The 23,293-nt window shown below is 33.9% G+C and overlaps 1 protein-coding gene across 12 annotated transcripts in view; it reads left to right on the forward strand.

Moving 5' to 3' along the window:
- Positions 1–23,293, forward strand: part of NOL4 (nucleolar protein 4) — a 276,392-nt gene that overhangs the window by 216,941 nt on the left and 36,158 nt on the right. For 11 of the 12 annotated variants that reach the window (XM_025038637.1, XM_006919989.2, XM_006919990.2 and 8 more), the window contains one exon: positions 21,487–21,667. The exons of the other annotated variant lie outside the window; for it this stretch is intronic. In XM_025038637.1, coding sequence (XP_024894405.1) covers positions 21,487–21,667 — 181 coding nt within the window. The remainder of the gene's footprint in view (positions 1–21,486; positions 21,668–23,293) is intronic. 12 annotated transcript variants of the gene reach the window in all.

The following is a 23,293-nucleotide window of genomic DNA, read 5'->3' on the forward strand; positions in this document are numbered from 1 at the left end:
ATATTATAATATAATATAAAAATATAATATATTATAACATGTTTATAATTATAATTAATAATTGATATTATTAACATTTTCCTATTGGAGAACATTAGTGGATGCAGGACTGTGCAAGGCATTTTGCAAACCTGTTTTACATAATTGTCAGAAAGCAAGGGGAGGGGGAACCTTTACTGGGGAATTACCCGGTTACTAGATTTATTTGGTGCTTTGCAGATATTCTTTTAATGAGGGTGTGATCAGATTGTCGTTAGAGCCAGGGGAGAGTGCTCCTAATTCTTCCTGAGGAACCCAGGAGGGTTTCTCAGAGGAGGCACTATTTGAGCCAGACCTTGAGAAATGAAGGCGATTTTGAGAGACAAAAGTGGTAGAGGTTGATATTTCAGAAACATGGAGTATTTCCAAACATGAAAGTTTCTTGAACATTAAAACCAGCAATCTCCTGTGAGGGAAATTTGAAATTCTCAGGAAGAAATGAAGGAGAGGGGATCGGATATGAAGGTTTAAACTAAGTGGTGCAGGGGTTTTACAAGCCTTGTGAAGTTATTTAGGTTTTAAGTACATGCCAGAGAGGAGTGGGAAGGAGACTGACAAGTCCAATTTTTAGGAAGTTTCAGAACCCTAGGGACAAGGAAGTGTAGATGAGACCAGGGGCAGAGGTGAGGTCCTCATTCAGCTGATGAGGAATCAAAGTTTAATGCTTTCCTATAGTTTTAGCTTTGTAACTATAAACAAAAATTTGTTATTCTTTCTCTATTAAATATCTTTTTATCTTTTCTTTTTATGATGTCTCAAAACACTGACATTACGGTATTTTTCCAAACCATTTTTACTTCTTAAATTGAGAATAAGGTTACTTCTGTATTTTTTCTTACTGTACTTATTTTTCTTATATGTTTGTTTATGTCTGAGCAGTGATGTACAGCGCATCGTTCTATTGGTCACTGAATAGTAATGAGAAGCATGTAGATCAAATGGTTTCCCTCTTTCATGGATGGGAACTCTGAAGCTGAAACTATTTCTCTTAGATGACGTGAAAGGGTTTTTTTTGTGTGTGTGTGAAAGATGGGAACAAGCCTCAGTTTCTGATTTTTGGTCTATTATTCTAGTTGGTGTTCTGGCTTCATTGAGAATTCTCTCACATTTGTATAGAATTTTTTTTTTTAATTTTAGGTACATTGTTGGCTTAATGTGTTATTAATTTTAAGTGTCTAAATGTCAGAATATGAGTAGGTGGTTTGAATTCAGACAGAGAAATTCAACGTAATGTTGATGCTCTTTTCAGTGCCAAAGTCAGAGGAACATATGGTTTACTAGATTCTCCATGAAGATAGCATTTTTGTTAATATTATTTATTTTAAAAACAATTATTTTTAGGCTTAGTAGACAAATGAAGAATCTGATATATTTGGTTCATGCCATTATATTCATTTTTTGTAATTTTCTCACAATTTGTTCATTCTTGTCCTATCTTTTCTCTTTAATCTAACTACTTTAAATCCCATTAGTTATCATGATACAACAATATCGTGTATATTGGGGGAATTTAGCCATGGTCACAAATTGATTATGAAATTAGATAGTATAATAGCTTGACGAATTGGACTATGCTTCCTAAAGAGATTTACGATGTTTGACATGACTCGCGATAGATGCAATGAAACCACTGGCCTCAAGAAACACATCGTTGCTCTCTTGCTCAGCACATTCGGAACTCAGGATTCCCGAGGAGCTGGATATTCTTGGGAGCTGAGAATTAGCCTTCCTTTAAATTGACTTTAATTTTTAGTGGAAATCTTTCCAAAATATTAATGCATCTTCATTTCATAAGATAGTCTTCTAATCACAAATTTTAATGGTGGATTAAGTTATTAATCTGCACTAAGGATTGTGCAGTGCTGGCATTAGAGTTTTAGCTACAGGCATAGGTACTGGAGAATGGGACAGAACAGGTCATCCTATATCGTCCTAGAGAAAACCCCTGAGGCAGGTCAGCCTGCTTTCTTGGTAATTTACCTCTTTCTCATAATGATGAAAGGAGCTCAACTTTCTGCTAGGCTTGCCAGCAATGTTGATCTTTTCCAATCAATTTTGCTCTAATGGTTTAATTTTTTGTACGTTTCTCACCCTCATGAAGAAGGCCCATCTTCAGCGTTCTTTCCCTTATCAACAATATTTTTTTAAAAATTTTTTGTGCTTCAAACCAATGGCTTCTAGATGTCTAAAGGACAACCTATCTTTGCTTTTATTTACACCCCATTAATGGGATGTAAGAAGGAATGCTTCTCACTGTTTTAGGAGTTTATGCAAAGCTGTTTTCTAAAAGCCCTTACCTGTACTCTTTCATCAAGAGAAACTGATGCTTTTATATAGATAAAAAAGCAAGCTATATTTTTTCAAAGCTCATTTTAATGTTTTACCTTGAGTATAAGCAAGACCAAAATAACATTTAAAATTCTACATTTAAATGGAAAGTCCAGTGAGATTCCTACATTAAGAGCAAACTTCTTATTAAATCATTCCTCTAATGACATTTCATGTTTCTTCCCCCCTCTAGTTTTGGTTTTGCTAGTTTTATTTAAGAAAAAAATAATGCATTCTGGCCCTAATACTCAAGGACACTTGGAGAACTCCTGGCACGTGACAGGAACAGTCACTTTTTCATCCCTGAGGTTTGTGCTTAGCCTCTGTTTCCCAAATCCTCTAAGAAAATCTCATTGAGATTTAATAGAAGTCAGAGTTCTGAGTCCCTGAAAGACTGCAGAGAGCAAAGTACAAAAGAGATCATAGCTGTAACTGTAAAACTTAAGTATCAAATGGGTAGATGTAACTAAAAAAGTTTATCTGAATTCCAGAGTCATTGATTTCCATCAAAAAACAGGTCAAGTAAAGTTTTTAATTATACACAGGCCTAGAAAAGTTTATTCTCAGTTTAGACTGACCCTTCCTTCCTTCCTTCCTTCCTTCCTTCCTTCCTTCCTTCCTTCCTTCCTTCCTTCCTTCCTTCCTTCCTTCCCCTTCCTTCCTTCCTTCCTTCCTTCCTTCCTTCCTTCTTCAATGATTTTTCCATATTTCACTAGAAACAGAATTTATCTTTTAAGAGAAGAAAAAAGGACAATGCAGTACAAAGAATTTGGCTCCCTTTTGATTTCAGGGTAATGTTCTGAGTAATGAAAATCAGAATGCTTCATAAATTTCAAATTTTAATGCCATCATATATTCATAGCACACAAGAATTTGAATACTGTTTTGGATGCAGAACTCAGAAGGTCACATTAGTTTAATTCAATTGCATTTTTCTATCATTTATTATTGCCTATGAAGCAAGTTTGAGAAGTCAAATGAAGCTATCATGCTTTGTAGTCTTCATATGTGTGAGGAAAATTTCCTTTCTAGGGAACTGCATAGTTATCTGTGTATTTTCTTTAATTCTTTATATAGGATTCTGCATTTGAGGTAGTTTTTAAAATCAGAATCCTTTCTATGCTTTTTTTTTACATTACTTTAATTTCTGGAGCTACTATTTATTTGATAATTGGTATTCTAAGAACAAAAGTTTTTAAAACCATTTCAAATACCCAGATTCAGGTTTAAATTCCAAGTTCTTCACCATTTAATGTATCAGCTCAACTATAACGGGAAATAAATCAGGACATGTATGGGAAACATATATACCTAACTATACTAATGTGTGTGTGTTCTCTTATATCTTAATGAATTCACATACTTTCTTATTTAAGTTTTTTCCAAAACTCATTGAAGTGTATATCATTACTCTTATTATTTATGACTAAAAATTATACAGATGAGAAATGTAGTTCCTCATTGTTGCTCCTGTTTCCTTTCTATATAAATGACATTTTGGGGGTTTAGAAGTATGTGAATATAGAGCAGAATTCTTAACCCTCTAAGCACATCCTGACACTTCACACCCATATGTCTTTCTCCAGGCTTTTCGTCAGCTCCATTCCACTCCCATTTTTATTTGGACATTTGTCTCAAAGTACACCTACTTTAAGAAACACCTCCTGGATCAAATCTCAGCCACCCAAAAAACAAGTCCCTTTCCTAGTTCTCTATGTAGCAACTATCAGCACAACATATTTAATACATGATTATATCCCAACGTTGTAATGGCCTCCAGATGTCTTTTGGAATATTGACTCTACAATTTTGTATCACTCTGTAGGATTAAAACAGCTTTGGCTTTTCATCACTTTGAGCCCCCAAAGATACCTAGTTATATACTGAGATTAGGATAAGCACTAAATGAATATCCATATGTGGCTGGATGTAGCATCACAAAAAGTTTTAGGGAAGGAGAGAGCCTTTTAATGAGATGCCTGCTAACACAATACGAATGCTCAAGCTTAAGGATGGTGATACGTGGCCAAACAGAGCAGTAATCACTGGAATGAATACTGCAATTCAAAATGTTGTCTGACAGCCTAGTAAACACAGTTTTAACACCAAATAGGGAAAACCACAAAAACAATATGATAGGAACCAAAGGTGTAGGCTGAGGAGAGGATAAAGAATGTCTCAACATTTTGTTCTTTGGACACTGTTGCTTTTCACTATTCAGGGTGAAAAAGGCGGCAGCTATTAGGTTTCTGACAAAGCAATTACAGCGAGACACAGATGCTGAGCTGACCTGACATTTGCCCCTGGATAGTTGTCATAGCAGCAGGCTTAATAGAGCAGCTTGATACAAGTGCTACTGCAAGCTCTGGAGGAAGTTCCATCCTAAATGCAACACATTTGAGCATTAATATACAAGTATGTTTATTGTTCCTTAATGGTGGCCATCTTTCTCCTTTATTCGGTGCTTATCTAATTTTTAAGTACTTATTTCACAAGGAGTCCTTGTTCAAAAGGCAATGACAACTGTGTGCCTTTGGATGATTTGCAGAGCCATCTACCATAAGTAGATACTGTGTATTTTGTATCTAGGGTATTGTTCCTTGGGGAGAAGATATTTTAAACAGTGTTGCTAACAAAGGAAAGGGTTAGATGCTGTAAACTGGGGGTGGCTTTTTTTTTTTTTTTTTTTTTAGCTATTCATGCTGTGCCTATGCTCAACAAATAAATGATTTTTGTCCTTAATTTACTCTCTGCTCACAAATATGTGCATGCATCTCCTTATACACAAAAGATGGCTATTTAAAGTTATGTATAAAAAGGTGTGTGTATATATACACACACACACACACACACACACACATACATACACATTATGTCTACATAAACTAGAGGATATCTGTCAATATGTAAAAAAAAAAAGGCTTTGGGATCATTACTGGGGTACACATTTGAGTTTTTAAATTATTACTTTTGCTTTAGTAGGCTAAATTTGGTGTTAATGTGAACATGACCTCCCCAAAACTGAAGTCTTAATAGTAACATTAAATTATATATCATTATATAATATTTTATAAACAGTTACAATTATTAATCATATATAATCTAAACATTCAGATAAACTTGATAACAGCATAATTTTTAGCAAAAAAATATAATGTCTATTCCAGTGATAAGTAAGATGTATGATAATCTTAGATGAACTTGCCTAAAACAGACATGTATTTTCACCTTTAGGAGAAATTGAAAAATTGCATTTTTTTCTTTTTTTTTTTCGAGTTGATGAAAATATAAATGATCCTACTGACAAAGGAAAAATAGAAATATAATTAGGATAGTAATGTTTTGTTTTTGCTTAAAGCTTGAGGAAATCTAATATATTGACTACACAAATTTCAAAGCAACATTCATAAATTACAAAAGAATACATATATAATAAATGCCATACATGATAAACTGAATTTAAGATTCAGCATCAAAATTGCTTTAGGGGAATTTTCCAGAAAACTTGGAAGCACAGCTCGTTTGGACAGAAGAATATATAAAATTTAGTTTATTATTATAATAAACTTCCCTTTAAAATGTATTTAAAAACATACATTTACCTCAATGGCACAAAAATTGAGGGTATACCCAATCTAATCTAAATCCATACGAAGAGAGATACTCTTCTATATCTATTCTTTCAGGAAAAGTTAAGGGACTTCTGTCTGCTGTCTCAGGCCATTAAGATACAATTTACTACAGGCCTGTGTATTGCAGTCTGCAGCCTGCCAGACTGACAGATATGAAAGTATCCAATGAGTACAAGTTTAAAGGGGAGGAAACCTGGTTAACATTTTTTTCTCAAAGATGACTTGAATTAGGAATTTTCAAAGCATTTCACTTATCACAAGGTAATCAGTGAAACACCAGACCAAAAACTAAACTTCCTTTTTGATCTTAACTTTAGCAATGACCCAGGAGAAAGGGAACTGGCTGGCATTCAGTGACCGTTGAAAGCAACTGATGGAGAGCAGTGACAAGAACTGGGAAATCTAACACGTAGAAATCTCATACTTGAAAGTGTTAGAAAATGTAGTCAAAACTGGTTGAAGCACAGGGAATTCATAAGCTCAGGTAACTAAGAACTCTAGCAGTAACTAAAAATTCCAGCTTTATGTGTGGTTGATTGTCTTATAGATAAATAGGATCTCTCTCAGAGATCTCTTGGCTCTGCGTCATCTTTGTTGTTTCTGTTCTTAAACAGTTTGTCCCTCATGGTAGAAAAATGGCTGCTGTGGCTCCAGTTTTCCATCTAACCCTGCTGACAGTGATTGGGTTGCACATTCATTCCTGAAGCAACTGCTGAGAACAGAATATGCATAAGTCGAATGCTCAGTTTTGGATCCATGGGTATAGTTAGCTTCTCAAAGTACATGGAGTAAGAGTGGGAGAGGAAAATCAGATACAGTTGACTAAACGGGAGCAGATGAATGCTGAAAGACCAAAGAAAAACAATGTTCACTCTGTTGGGTTGTAATCATTTCCTAGGGCTGCTATCAAAGTGCCACTAACTTGTGGCTTAAAACAACAAATTTATTTTCTCACAACTCTGCAGGCTAGAAGTTTCAAATCAAGGCATTGGAAGGGCTATGCTCCTTCCAAAGCCTCTAGCAGGGTATCCTTCCTTGCTTCTACCAGTTTCTGGTAGCCCCAGGCATCTTTTGGCTTGTGGCAACAATTACTGCTTTTATATTCACATGGCCACCTTCCCTCTGTGCCTGTGTCTCTTCTCATAAGGATGCCAGTCATATTGGATTAGAGCCCCACCCTAATTCAGTATGGTCTCATCTTAACTAGATTACATCTGCAAAGGCCCTGTTTCCAAATAAGGTCACGTCTGCAGATATCAGGAGTAGGTATTAGGAGTCCAAAATATGTTTTGGGGGGACACAGTTCAACCCATAACAGTCAACCCTCTGCCTTCCTTGTCAGATTCATGTCTTTTCCACTTGCAAAATACATTTACCCATCCCAACTTCATCAGAAGTCTTAACCTATCCCAGCATCAACTCTAAATCCCAAATCCATCTAAACACAATCAACTCAAAAAGTCTCAAACTTGATATTCTGAATGAGCTAAATCTGATATGGGTGAGACTCTCTAAGTATGGTCGATATCATTTATTTATTTATTTTTAATTACATGAGTTTTATCAGGAGCCTGACGGATTCTTTGTCTTTCTCTCCTACATAGTGAACCTAGTACAGATAAACTTTTATACAAAATGAAATTTTATATCAAAATAAGAGGAAATGTTAGTCATCCAAAATCAATGATAGATGTGGAGAGTACAAATATTAGAAATGAAATTTTTAAAAGGTGAATATCGGCCCTATTGCTTATTGATATATGCTTTGCTCTTTCATGAATGTAGCAAACATGTATTATGCTGTTACTGTCAAACAGATAATAAATACTTGTGTAAAGTACCTCTTCACCCCCATACACAAAATCTTTTTAAAAAATTTATTTTTCCTAAATATTTTGCTTAGTTAAAATAAATGTTAAGTATAAAATGGGAATGCTATATAGACTTAAAATGTTTTTTCTGCTTTAGAACTCAGTGATACATGCACATATATCCTGTACGTATCCCCTAATTGAGGCCATCTATAATTAGACTACTATTAAGTGCTTCTTAATGATGAGGAGGAAACCAGTTTTTAATGAGCTGCTTCTTGAAAGTACTGCCCATTTATCAGCTGTGAAGTGCTGACCAAGCTTTAAATGTGTATATTCTGTTCTAAAATCAAACTAAAATGAACATCTATTTATCTTTGTTTCTTTGTTTACCTTACTGCTTTTCTCTGAATATGAAAGCACTATAGAAAATTTGACAGTGATTTATTAATTATGGAGGCACTCATTCAAAGCGGTCTAAAAAGTTGTATGTATCTTAGCATGAAGACAAGCATGTTAACAGCCCAAATGCACCCCCATGAAAGACTGAAAGGATAAATAGTAAGGCTGCCTGGCTACAAATCCCTTCCCTTATTCCTTCCTGAGCAAGCCACTCAGTAGGAGGAGTGGGCCTATGTCTGTTTTTGTGACAATGTCCTTTGAATCTCAGATATGAAGCAAACGTAGTGGTTGCCTTTGTATCGATTAACTCAGGAGCTTCTGTTCAAGAAGCACAGATGAGGGACCTGGGGCTGGGCTATAACTGTGGCCACAGGGTCCAATGCAAAGATGAATCATACTCGATAGGTCTTACAAGTATTTCCAGGAATAATTCAGTATATACCCTTGCATTGTAACACATGACTTGCTTCAGCAACTGAGAAAAGCACTGCTCCAATATTCTGAAAAGAAACAAAAATAAAAATGAATCATTCATTTCTCAGTACATTATACCTAGATATATCAAAAGTATATAGGAGGGGTGGCAAATGGGTAGCAGACTACAAAAGTGTTTTGTTTGGCCCAAATATTGTTGTAAAGTGTTCGCATTTGACTGCTTTTCAATGGGGCATGTGCTCTTGAATTTACAACTGTCCCCACAACTTCCTATTGTCCTATAGCTGGGTCTCAACTCATTTACGTACCTTGCCTGGTCTCTAGAGGAGATTGTTGAGTTTGCCACCTAAAGTATATCAAGACTGATTTACCTTGTATTAGAAGTCTTTTATCATCTGAACATATTTTCCAACATTTTTGCTTTAAAAATTAAAGCTTTGCTAATCTTTTGGAAAAAATCATTTGAATGAGAAATAAGATAGTCTTAGATGTTTTACCCATTCCAACTTATACGAATGCACAGATACTATCTCTTCTGCACATTGCTATAGTAGAATAGAAAATTGTTAAAATAGGAATAAGAAAGCTATTTAAATTAGACTCTTCTCTTTTCTCTATTTTAGCATAGAAGAATATATAGTTTTGTCCTTGAGAGGATATTTGCTATATTAGAAATAATATATGTATCAGTAAGAATAGGTGAATATATGAATATATATCAGTAAGAATATATGAATATAAATCAAACTCAAGCTGAATTACAAACTTTGTCCTTAACCAACCACTGAATTAAGATTTACTTCCTAGTTAAAATCTTAACTTTTTGTGCGATTTCTGTGAGCTACTTGAAAGCAGCAGACTTGCTTGGTGCAAAACAAAAGGGAAACAATTGAGCAAAATTATTATTTTTTTAACCTGCTTGGCATGTGTCTATCAGTATTCATTTTGAAATGAGTTGCCTCTTATTCCTGGCAAGTTCAGAGGAAGATAAGCCTCTGGGTCCCTCCCCAAATAGGTAAACACATCATTTATGTTTGGTCATAGCAAAGATATGTTTAGTTTAAAAATAAAGCCAGAGTCTCTAAGCTAGAATTATAAGCCATTTATAAGGCAAATAAAAAATAAATTAACTAAATAAAGTCATTTATAATGAAGGATGCCTCTGATTAAGCATCCTGAAAGCCCACAGAGCTGATGAAACACTGTAAAGCCCTGGAAGGAGTGAGAGAGCCCCTTAAGGAAAAGGCAGCCTCAGTAAGCCACCCCCAAAAGGCACACATTTTAGAACGAGAGCTTTCTTTTTAAGTCAGCCTTCTACAAAGGTTAAGACAATCATATTGGTTTTTTTTTTGTTGGTGGTGGGGGTATTAAATACCTTACCTATACAGCATTTTACTTTACAGTATTCAAAAAGCTTTACAATGATTAATATAACCCTACTTAGATGGATTCTGCAGGGCAGATAGAAGTGTGCCCCTTTGTCTACCCAAACACAGCAAGACAAAAGAAAATGATGGGGCTGCTGAGCTCGTCATTTTACTGCAACTCCGGGATGAGCCACTGACCAGAAACAGAGTGTTCATTTTATGAACTGTTCACAAGTTATATACAAGATTATACCCCATCACTCTCTTTTCAAGGACTCAAAAAAGGCAGAGGAGAAAAGAAAGTTGTAGTACATTTGCATAATATAGGCTCCTGGGAATTAAAAGTATTAATCACCTTGCTGATTTTATACTGAAATGAAAAAATTATCAGCAAATCCAGACTCCTGCACAGTGCCTGGGTTAAAACAAACAGAATAAATCCCATCAAAGAGAAGTTTTGAAGTAACGATAATGCTGAATTCATAGAGAAATATCCTAAATGGTTTCATTATTTTTCACTTTGCTTAATTTTATTTTAAAGGCTATTTTAGAATAAAAACAGCCCTTAATAATTGAATGTTGTTTGCACTTGAAGCTATAGTTTGGGGCAGTTAGCGAATTTTAAGAGATTAAGAAACAAGGTTGAATTTTTGCCTATAAATATCTGAAGACATTTATTTAGTGTTTTACCAGGTTTTTGAGCAGCCCTTAGTCCAGTCGAGTTGACACATAAAATTAACCATCACAGAGACTCAGGTACTGACCAGGAGATGGGGTTTCCATGAAGAAGCAGTGGTGGTTACTGGCAGGAAGGCAGCAGTGCCTGGCAGGGGATGAGGCCAAGATTAGTGCAAATAGCAGTCCAGCCCAGGAGAGGCACTCTGCAAAAGGAACACCTCATGCTGATCGGATGCTTTATGGATTCTTAGAAATACTTTTGGGCAAATGTTTCAGGAATGTGAGGTCCTACATGAGCACGTTGGGTAAATTTTGGGTAATATACTTTAAAAAGTATATAGAATATACCTTTAATTTAACTCCCTTTGTATATACTATAGGCTAGTGAGGTTTGGGGAAACTCAAGTGATAGATAACTATGTAGTTCAATAAATAGATTTTTATGTCTATGCACCAGTCAACAAATTGGATTTCTGTGCCACATTCACACACATGCACTTCCCCTGTATCTTCACGTGACTGCCTTTTTTCTATCATTTTACTTTTGGCTAATTGGCTTATGTATATTTCTCAGAAAAGTCTTCCCTCTTGGGCAGCCTCTCTAATCATCCTTTTACATCACCCTATTTTATTTCATTATTGATGGTTATCACTCTTTGAATTCATTATCATTTTCATTTTCTTCTCTTACCTGATCTCTTCTCCATCACATACCTCTGTAGATCCCTTGAGGGCAGGGATCCTGTCTGTTTTATCTGATGATATATCTGATGATATATCCCCAGAACCTAGCTGAATGTGTAGCCTGGTAAATAGAAGACATTCAATAGAACATTGTTTAAATAATCCACTGATCAAAAACATTGATTATATAAGACTTGCTTCTGGGTTGTACATATGAGATAATAAAAAAGGTGCCTGTTAATGTGGCTCAGGACACCAGATAGATGGAGGTATCATTAATTGAAATTAAGAATTCTGGAGCAAGAGAAAATTATGGCAGGAGAAGTGAGAGTGTAAAAAGATAAAGTATATAATTCGACTTATTGAGTGGGAAGCACCCATGGGTTGTGTAGGTATTTATGTCTAGTTGGTAGTTGAAAATGTGGGCCTGGGAATAGCTCTTAGCTACAGATTTAGATTTAGAGGTCTTTGATGTAGAAGGAGTTGATGAAGACATAAACACAGATGAGATCTTGGAGGGAAATTATGCAGAGAAAGTAGCAAACTCAAGGAGAATCAAAACGGAAGGAAAGGAGAAGCTTAGTGAATCTATTGCTACCAAAATTTATTATGGAGTAGGGTAATATAACCCAGTATCTTAAGGAAGGTAATACCACTACTTTTTAAATACAAGCAGTGTTCAAGAATATTAATGGAGAACTTCTAGAAATTAATAACTTCCTGAATAACAAATGAGCTTTTCATTGTGTATGGAAAAAAATATAAACTTTATATCTGATATGTGAAGAAATATATCGGCAGTGATATTTCTTTTCTTACTACATCCCCTACACCCACAGTCAAAAGTAGAGCTATTAAGGAGAGAAACATTAACAAAAAACAGTATTCTATTTATGTATAACATAGTACCCACAAGTAGTCAGGCTTAAGCAGTGTGTTTTAAATTCATCACTAGATTATTTATTTTTAGATTATTTCATGTTGTCTGATGCACGTTCCCTTTAAAATTTAATTTAACATTAGTGTGAAAGCATTATCATTCAGTGATTCAGGCATCACATTTTTGATGGCTTTTCTAATTACCTTGGTTTGACTATTTCGTAATTAATACACTCGAAATATCAAAACGGATGGGTAATTTTTCCGCCCAGTTTAAATTAAATTATAATAACCTGTAAGCTTTTATTCAACGTGTAGGAATTAAGATCTCAATTATATGACTCCTTCAAGATATACAGTTCGGATGGAATTATGTTTACTATATGATTGAACATAATGTTCATCGAAAGCAGCTATGATGGAATCCATTATGTAGAGTGACATTAGGAAGGAATTGTTCTTTGTTTTGCTCATTCAAGCATGCAGGCACACCTGTTTCTAATTTCAAAAGCATTTATGATTACCTCCCAACATCAGTGTTGAAATAGCATCATTAGTCAAGTTTCTCTACTTGCTCAAAAAGAAATGTGAAAAGATGAAAATTGTTGGCCATAGCCAGTTTTTAAAAAAACTTTAATTGTATTTTTCAAGTGTCTGCTTCCCAGTTCAGCTTAATTTTCTTAAGCCAGTAGTGAAAACTCCCAGGACCATACTTAGAAGATTTTGGATAATTGACATATGAGATAAATAAATAGTATCTGAGAGGTTACTTTTAAAGTACTTGGCCTGAGTTTTGTTGGTTTATGCTTATGTAGCCATTTATGATGATGTATCCAACCATAGTTTTAACATAATTGTAGCCTAACCTTGTGCTTTGGGAAAACTAATATCCACAGAAATGAAAAGAAAGTCATTTTTTTCTTTTATCTTTTAAAGTAACGTGCATTATTTTTATTTTATTCGAGCTACAATTTTAGTCAAAACATTAATACCTGTGAGTTTATTTAAGCATTAATAATATATACATATTATTATATGTGGACAACATAAAAAAAATACATAGCCAGATTACTAGTCTAGAATCATTAACTACCAGGAACCAATTACATCCCTTTATAAAGCCCCTTTATGTATCACAGATTTGATTACATCGAGGATAAAATAATGTACCTTTTGCTGCACAGCATCATACTCCAGATAGCCTTACGTAGGTATTAGCCTTAATCTTCTGACATCACCATGTTAATGGGATCTTTATGTAATGACTTATGGTTAATAAAGCTAAAAAAATTTATCAACCTCCATTGTGCTTCTTAAAGTTTAATATTAAAAATATTTGTTCTGAATTTTTATTACAGCTGCAATGTTTTATAGCTAGAAATTCTAGCATAACTATCATGTTTAGATTCTTGCTTTGATGGAAATCTCTGTTAGAATATACTTGTTTTGGCACTCTTTTCATACTGCCCATCTTCAGTAGGATATTTGATTCAAGATCTCTTGATCTATAACAATCTGAGAGGTAAAGAACTAATTTACATACAGTTAAATTCTTTGTTCTCTCCTATGTTATCTTTTCTCTCTATTTGCTTTTCTTGCATTTTTTTTGTCATAAAGATAATTGCATACAGGAGAAGACATACAAGAATTTCAAATAAATTGGCCCTGCTTCTTTTGTTTGAGGGTGTCTGGGCGATAGATTAGAGATTTAGGGAGAAAAATATTTTGCTAATCTGGAATTTAGATTAGTAAGGACGTGCAAAAAGGAAAATGCTATTTTTTAACTCTTTGTTTTTGATGAAGGCCATTTCTAAGCCTGCTTTATTGAGAGATAATACTTTTTGATTTCACACAAGAAGAAAAAAAGTAAAAAAGAGTACTGAAAATCTTTTAAGAAAAATATATCGTTCACTATTTAACATTACATATGTGTGTTAAAATTCTGAAAATAAAATTAAAAACTTAAGTGACAAACCTTCATCATATGATATAACACACACAATAATTATGAGAAAAATTCTATATATTAGTGCACATACAGTACAATTTAGGTGGCTCAGAATATTACAGTGATAAGGGTTTTTTTTTCCCAGTTTAAGTTATGACCAGAGTACAGAGTGCACAAGAGGAAGTGGCAGAAAATACGGCTGATAAGATCGTTCTCAAATTTTGATGAGCTCTGGGTGCTAGGAGCTTTGGGTTTTAATTACCAGGGAAAAAAGGGAAATCTTAAAAGTTTTGAAAGAGACATCAACATAATAAGTGATTTAAAAAGATACTTTCAGAAGATGTGGACATGATGAGAAGGCAGGAACACTGGTCAGGAGGTTATCAAAATAACCCAAGTAAGAGATAATGGGCTCTGAATTATGTATTAGCAATGAGTGTGTCACAGATATATGACAATGAGGGTTGTTTCCAAGATGCTGCTGAGAGGACTTGGGTATTATGTGACTGAAGGAGGCCAGAATATGGAAAAACAAAAACAAAAACAGCATGATGTATTAACTAAAACAAGAAACACTGGTGATAGAACAAGTGTTTTGCTTTTGTTTTTTGTTGTTGTTGTTTTTAATTTAAAATATTTGCAAGGGGTATCTGGAGGATAGAAGAAATAAATTTAATTTCAAAATGTTAAATTTGACATAACGGAATAATAGGAAATTCAGACTTAAGCCTCAGAGGGAAAGCCAAGATTCGAAGTAAGAGTTTAAGAGTAACAGTTATGTAGTTAGAATCTGAAACCATACCTGCCAATGAATTACAAGGTAGAGCATTACAACTGACTTATCAAAAGAGAATATTGTGTTAAAAGGGATTTTAAAAATTGATTTAAGAAAGGTTTTTTTAATCCAATAAGGCAGCTAAAGGGATGGGTTCAAAGATGTTTTGAGTTCTTTCGAGTATTTTTTGTAAATGAAAAATACTCGAAAAAACTATGAATTGAAGAACATATTTCTTATACTTAAAATATATTCAAATTTAATGTTACAGATATCAATTTGATATTGCTCTGTTAAACTGAAAGCTTTTTCTGAGGTGAACAATACTATGATATACATATAAAATTAATGACCAAAAATTTTATATCTGCAGATTTTAGAAACTTAAAGGAACGCTACTTTTAAATTTTCATATTAACAAAGAAACTCAAAATTTAGTGTTAGAAACCTATACAAATGACATTCATTTTTTTTTTTTAATTTGGTATTTTTGGTCAATAATTAAATGGCAGAGTGTTACATTAAAATTTCAATTTAAAAATGTTAAGTCTCTACTTTTATTTTTAATAAAACTTTATGGCCACCAGGAAGACATTAGATAACTTTGCAGTGTACTTGGTTATTTCTTGCAAGCCATGTATCCATACATACTGACTGGGCTGGGGACCCTCTATACTTTGTATTTTTCTTTAACACAACAGTTCTCAAACCTTTATTGTTTATAAAATTGTGTGTGCATACACCCCCATAAATATTACTACAGAGAATTTGTTAACATAATTTGTTTTTTGGAGAGTTTGATAAAACTCTGGGTAACAGCTATCCTGCTATAATTTTGGTTTCTGAAGTCAGAAACAAACTCAGTCTAGTTTCTCTGTTACTTCAAATCTTAATAGGTTTCTTGGATTTAGGCAAAGCATCTCTTTATTATATGTATTAGTGGGGTTGGGAGCATCTTTTTGCAAAGAACCATCTTCTTTGTTGGCATCTTAATCATTTATATGACTAACAAGTGGAGGAGACAGTATAGAATGCTCCTAACTATGTGAGAAAAATTACTTCCTGGGTGTTATATCTGTGTGTGTGCATGTGCGTGCGTGCGTGTGTTTGTGTGTGTGTTGATGGCAATATAAGTCACTTCTCATCATCCCAAGTAATAAGCACATTTTCTTTAAGTGCAGACCATCTTTTCTTAGCAGGAAAACAGTTTAAATGGGATCTCTTGTTCCCTCAGATCTTTTATGAATTTCCCTGGAAACTCTTAGCAGTATATTTAGTTCTAGAATACTTACTATCAAATGGAAGAAGAGAAGCTTTTAGAAAGTTTAGATGTTTTCCAGTAGTTTATATGTGAAATAAATTGCACTTCCTCACCCCATTTGTACTAATAGAGCAGAGAAGAAATTTAGAGCAGTAACTTGAGTAAAAACACTTCTGTCATATTGACTACAAAGAACATGTAAAGGTAGGAGAAATCCAGTAGCAGCCTTACAGAAAGTTCAGGTAAATTGATGTCTGAATTAACCATGTATTTACTTTTTTGCATTGATAAGCTTATTTGCAGTCTATGCACATTTTTTTACCTTAAAAAAGTGGATCACTGGTGCTTGACCACCTTAATGCCGAACTAAAAATGTAATTTGATGTTCTGCAACAAATGCCTTGCAAACTCCAATTGCTGTAACAGTGTAAGGTGAAAAGCAAACAGAAGAAAGGTATCTGGATTATTGAATTTAGCTGTAAGTTTTATTGGAGTTTTCTGATTATCTTTATAGACAGAAAACTTTTAATGAAAATATACAGCATATTTAATAGACGGTAGAGGATACAAAGTCTAAGAAAAAGCAGAGGTCTTGGGAGATATAGTAAATGCAGTGCAACATTTTCCAATCCAATTTTTTTGAAGCTTACTCTCAGGAAGTTGAGTGGAATCAATCACATTTCATTTTTTAAAAATATCTGTGTAAGTTACTTGAATAAATTTTCCTTAGGCATCTGCAATGAGTTAATAATTCAACTTGTGGGGACCAAATACCAGATCAAGTTCAGCAAATTCAAGTTTGCCTCTGTCCAGTTTCTATGAAAAGAGTACAAAGGATTAGAATCTAGTCTTCTCAAAATGTGTGTTAATGGGCAAGGCATGAGTAGATAATGTTTACTTTTTAAAACCATTTCCATTCTTCTCCTCCATCTGTAAGTAATCAATCATCCTATTATAAGCTCAGTTAAAAAATATGAAATACATAATTATATATATATCAAGGATATACATATATTTTAAATTGAGGTAACATTTATTGTATTATGTAAGATTCACGTGTGCAACGTTATAAATCACAGTCTCTATGTACTACATGATGCTCATCACCAAAAGTCTAGGTTCCATCTGTCACCATATGATTGAGCTCCTTTACCCGTTTTGCCCTTCCTCTACCTGCTTCCTCACTGGTAACCACAAATTGGTTGTCTGCTTCTATGTTTGTTTTGTTTTGTTTGTTAATTTGTTTTTATAATCCACATATGAGTGAAATCATATGATATTTGTCTTTTTCCATTTGACTTATCTCACTTAGCACAATACTCTCATGATCCAAGAAATGAAAACAACCTAAGTGTCCATCAGTGGGTGAAAGGATAAAGATGTGGTATCTATACACAGTGGAATACTATTCAGCCATAAAAGGTGAAATCCTGCCATTTGCAACATGGATGGACCTTGAAGAGTATATTATTGATAAGGCCAGAACCTAATTATAGAAGTCATCATAAGTGTTTCTTTAATTTGTTGCATATTTTTAATCAAATGAATCTGAATCAAAACAACCGCATTATCTAGTGCACTGCTAGTGGTCATTCAATCATTGATGCTGTCTTATTTTTTAGAATTTTTAAAAGAAAATTTGAAATATGTCTCATAAAAGCTGGGATAGGAATTTTTCTGTTTCATGAGTAAAATTTATTTCATTGCCTAGATATGTAATCTTATAATATATTAATATTATCTTCTTTTGAAAGCAATCTTCATAGTAAACCAGGAGGCAAGCTGTCAGCTTTGAGACTTTGGGAACTAATGATTATTAAAAGTTGCTTACAGAGATAAAATGTGACTTCGGGGGATATTTATTTTTTATGTCATTAAAATGTATGCTTCTTTGAAACCAATAATAGTAATCAAGAGAAAAACATTAAACATATATTAAACTTTTGCCTAAATTAGACTACAGACCAGATTTTATTAGAATTTTCATATGTTGTTTTTCTCAACATATAGTGGACTGCCAAGAACATTAATAATGCAAGTCTGTGTTTAAATACAAATGACTCCCTACAAGGCCTATTTGGATTATTAATGGAATTAATTATCTGCTCAGTGCAGTTGCTGTGGTTTGGAATAACAGTTAATAATGAGGCAAATTTTAAATATAGAATGTTTAATAATACAAATTCTACCATACAAAAAGTCAAAGGGAAAATATTGTGCAGACAATGTCTTCTTTCTTTTTTCTCATCATTAAACTCTTCTCCCATGTGCTTTATTGTTATTTTAGAAACACAGAAAAATAGACTGCTATGTTCAGAAGAGCCTCCACTTTTTCCAGACCAGAAACTCAAATTTTACCATCTTAAGTTATTTTTTATCAAGAAACTGCGAAGTTACACTAGTGGCAGAATTGTTTGAGTCCAACCCTTTCCCAAGGATCTCAAAATTGCTTTGAAGTATAGAATATTCTGCTTTCTTTCGGGGTTTCATTGGCTACATGTCTTTACAGAAAGAATACTTTATGGCCCAGTGGTTTTCATAATGCTTTGTGGTCATTTTATGATTATAGAGTAGAGCACAGCAGAGGTGCTAGTCAGGGTAAAGAGGAACGATGCAATGTGAAAGCAACTGTATGCCCTTGCCCCATAGTCTCAGGAAGACTCTGAGATGTTTCTTCCAGAAGCCTTACAGTTTCCTAAAGAGTAGTTTGAAATCTACTACTTTACAGAAAACAGAAGTTGTATGCATGAAAATAGTTAATCCATATAAACATCACAGATCATCTATCAATCTTTTGATAAGCTTTACTCATTTAATAAGCTTAAAATGAATAAGACATGACTCTGTTCTAGTATTGGTGAATATATATTATTTGTACTCTTAGATGTGGACCATTTCATTGGACCTTTATAAAAGACCTTTGGATACTGCATGAGGGGTAGTCATCATTGGTTTGATCATTCTCCACACACCTTGCCATTGTAACATGCCATTTAAAAGATGGTTACAGAGTCTAAGATTCTAATAGTTGCTATGTTTCTGTACGACTAAAACCACTTTATTAATATTTCTAGTTCATAGTAGCCCTGTAATTAGTATGATTATTTACCCTACACCTACGTATTATGGCACATTCTTCCAGCAACACAAGAGTCCTTGAAATATCATCTTTAATATCTTATTTAACAACCTTTACTGTTTATAAAATTTTATCATAGTACCACTCCTACCCTTCCACATATATTGTTTTGTCTTTAGAAAAAGTCTCTAATAGCGATGGTAAATTTGGTGAGAGCTCAATATCTTTTATAGAGAACCATAGTCTAAAACCCCCTGTCTTTGGGTACATTTTACTGGCAAAGAGTAACTTTCGAAATTAAAAAACATATCTAGAACTTGCTGACTTCCCAGTCTAAATAGTAGAGCCAGTGATACCAACAAAATTTGATTCTATCTGGGTCCCTTCTTTAGGGCGGTTTCCCCCAAGAAAAGTATTATTCTAAGGTTTAACCTTCTCAGGGATTCCTAAGGTTTAAATGGCAAAAGGGAATTACAGACATTTAAGTTCATACAGCAATTTAGGTCCATTAATATTTTATTTTACAGGCAATGCTGGGAATTTTTTTTTTATTCTCAGTTCAATTTACAATGAGGAAGCTTGCTGTTTATTTCTTAATCTTACCTAGAAATGAAAAGATGAAAAGTTCATAGATCATGTATTTAAGATTTATAGAGCTGAGGGTAATGGTCTGAGTTGAATAGATCAGGTAAAATGTGAAAAGATCAGAAAAAAGGGCAAAATCCTAACTTCATTATTCTGATAGTCATGGTAATGCTTGCATTACATGAAAGGTTACAATATCTCTGAGTATAACAATGCTACCGGGTCCATAGAGCAAACTTATTCTATGGTTCCTCTTTTTCTAGTACTTGGTGCTACACACACATGCACACACACAATGTACTTGAAAGTTACATGTTTTCCCAAACATGTACTCTAAATTTAAGAGCTGCAAAATACTTGTGATTGACAAAAACATTTCTAAGAATTCACTAGATATCCATTTATAATTCTGTCTTAATAAAAAACAAAGAACAGTTGAAGAATGCTGTAGGCAAGTGAAGTCATATATGTTGCATATATTTTAGACTTTATTAACTCACAGCTGATAAATATGTTTTACTATTGAAAATATGTACAATTTTATGCAAAATTAAATTTCTACATCCTTACAACTTGACGTGGTTAGAAGTTTTGAAGTACAGTTTGCAGAGATCAGTAGAGTTTTAAAAAGGACAAACAAGCTGAAAGGTCTGGGTTTATTCAGGTCTTTGTTAGGCTGTTGTGATGTGTTGTAATGAGCCTAGTGTGAGGTCAGCATGCAATAAATTTTGCTAAAATCATAAAATAAAGAGTGCGAGAGAGGCAGATGGGAAAGGAGGGAGGAAGAGAACAAGCAGGCTGCAAGAAAAGATTTTAAGAAAGGCAAATTTTGCAAATGTTTTCTTGCAAATTATAATTTCTCTTCAAGTAATTTTTTTAAGATTAGCTAGTTCTTTAAAAATTTTTTGACATAAAATTCATTCTCCCAACAATTTCCAAGTGTAGAGTACATACAATATTGTCAACCACATGCACATTGTTTTACAACAGACTTCCCAGATCTATCCCCATTCTATGTGACAAACTCTACACCCAGTGAACTGTCTACTGCCCACTCCCCCTACCCCTTGCACTACCTTTCTACTATATGTGTCTATGAGTTTGACTATTTTAGATACTTCGTGTAAGTGGAATCATGATGTTTGTCTTTTTCTGACTGGCTTACTTCACTTAGCATTATATCCTCAAAATTCATCCACGTTGCAGGATATGCCAGGATTTCCCTTTTTTTAAGGTTGAATAATATTCCAGAGTGTTTATATAACATATTTTTATTCATCTGCCAATGGACATTTAGATTGCTTCCATCTCTTGGCTACTGTGAACAACTTTCTTCATATAATTTTAAATTCAGTTGAAAATTGTAAATTGCTCTATCTCCAATGTGTCTCACGTTGTTACTTTGCTTCACTTTTTTTTTAGTTTTTATCAAAGTTGTTGAAAATGGGCATATGTTCTGACTTAATGTTAACTATATATTTTTTCTTATTCAATACAGACATGTAGATAACAATAAGATAGTCCTGTTCAAGGTGAAATAGCACAGGGATTTGATAAATAATGGATTGCTGTTGTCATTGCAGGACGAGTCTGCTCCAGCTGACAAACAGTGTAAACCAGAAGCGGCCCAGGCCACTTACTCAACCTCAGCTGTTTCAGGTTCACAGGAGGTATTGTACATCAACGGAAATGGGACCTACAGTTACCATAGTTACAGAGGGCTAGGAGGGGGACTGCTCAATCTGAATGATGCTTCCAGTAGTGGTGAGTCTATATTATCTATTGTGTTTTTGTGTATGTCCATTTGAGGGTAGTAAATTTTCTAAACCTGAGAAAAGAAATGAATATACTGTTATAAGCAGTAGTCAGTGCCAATCTGCTAAAAACAAGACCGTTTAATATATAACATCCATCTGCCCAAAGCATATCTCTTTATCCTGTTACTGTTTCTGAAAGTAGCAGCACTATTATGCAAGTGAATGATTGCTGTTTTATACTAAAAAAATTCTCAACTAGAGAAACAGCAATTTTTTTTACTAAATTGTTATACATTCTTCCACAAAGCTGTAATATACCATTCTTCAGGAATAATTACACATTTTCTCAATGTTCAGAGGAGTTTTTAACTTAGAAAATTTGGGGCACCAGGAACTTTACCGACTTGGTGGAACATACGAACTGATACCTAAGAGCATACAAACTGAAACAACACATAGGAACAAACCATGGCTCTCCAGCTCATACTGGCTTGGGCCTGGGAATCTTTTGGAATTCCTCAAGCTCGTATACCAGAATGAATTCCAAAAATATAGTATAAAGCCATACATATATTAGGAATAAAATACATGAGTGAATTTCTTATAACTAGGTTGTAGGAAAAGCTTTCTTAAATATAAACTCCAGAGAAAATGAGTTTTATTACACACACACACACACACACACACACACACACACACACACACACACACACACACACACACAGCTTTTGTATGACCAAAAACAATATAAACACACACACACACACACACACACACACACACACACACACAGCTTTTGTATGACCAAAAACATGATAAGCAAAGTAAAAATCAAATGATAAAGTGGAAAAATTATTATCTACCTGTACTACAAAGGATTAATAGGCCAGTGTCTCAGGGTTTTCTTTAAAAAATATGCAATATATATTTTAAAAAATAAGGCTAGAAATATGAATGCACAATTTCCAGAGAAAGCAATGAGAAAATCCCTTAAATATAGATTAAGTTACTCAGCCCCACTCAGGCCCAATAAGAGAAAACGCAGCTTCTGTCTGTCAGATTAGCAAAAATCCAAATATCAACACACTAGCCTTTTGACAAGGCTGTGGAGGAAATGCACTGCTTGTAGAAATGCAAAAAGTTGGAGTGAAATTTCATAATATCTAGCAAAATTACATATGCTTTTACCATTTGTTCCAACAATCTCTTTAGGAATCTGTTAGGAATTTATCTCAAAGACAAAATACAAAAAAACATATGTATAAGACTATTCACTGAAGTGTTTTTTACAAATGAAAAAAAAAAAAAGGTTACCAATAAAAATGCCCATCAGTAAATGGCTAGTTGTTTCGATTACAGTGCACTCAAATAGGAGACTAACATGCAGCTATGAAAAGTAATGAAAAATATCTTTATATATGCCAAATGATGAAAAGTACTTATAGTAAGCTAACATCCATTAAAGGATTTATATAGTTTTTTTAAAGTAGGGCTGGGGGAGAACAGGATGGTGAAGGAAATATAAGCCAGAATTCTTTGTGTATACTTGGTTTTTATACTGTGTTTTGTAAATTTAACTTTGGAACAATTTACATATTTACATAATTAGTAAAGAAAATGACTTTACGAATCC

Source organism: Pteropus alecto, unplaced genomic scaffold (genome assembly GCF_000325575.1).
Source record: "Pteropus alecto unplaced genomic scaffold, ASM32557v1 scaffold146, whole genome shotgun sequence".
NCBI lineage: Eukaryota > Metazoa > Chordata > Mammalia > Chiroptera > Pteropodidae > Pteropus > Pteropus alecto.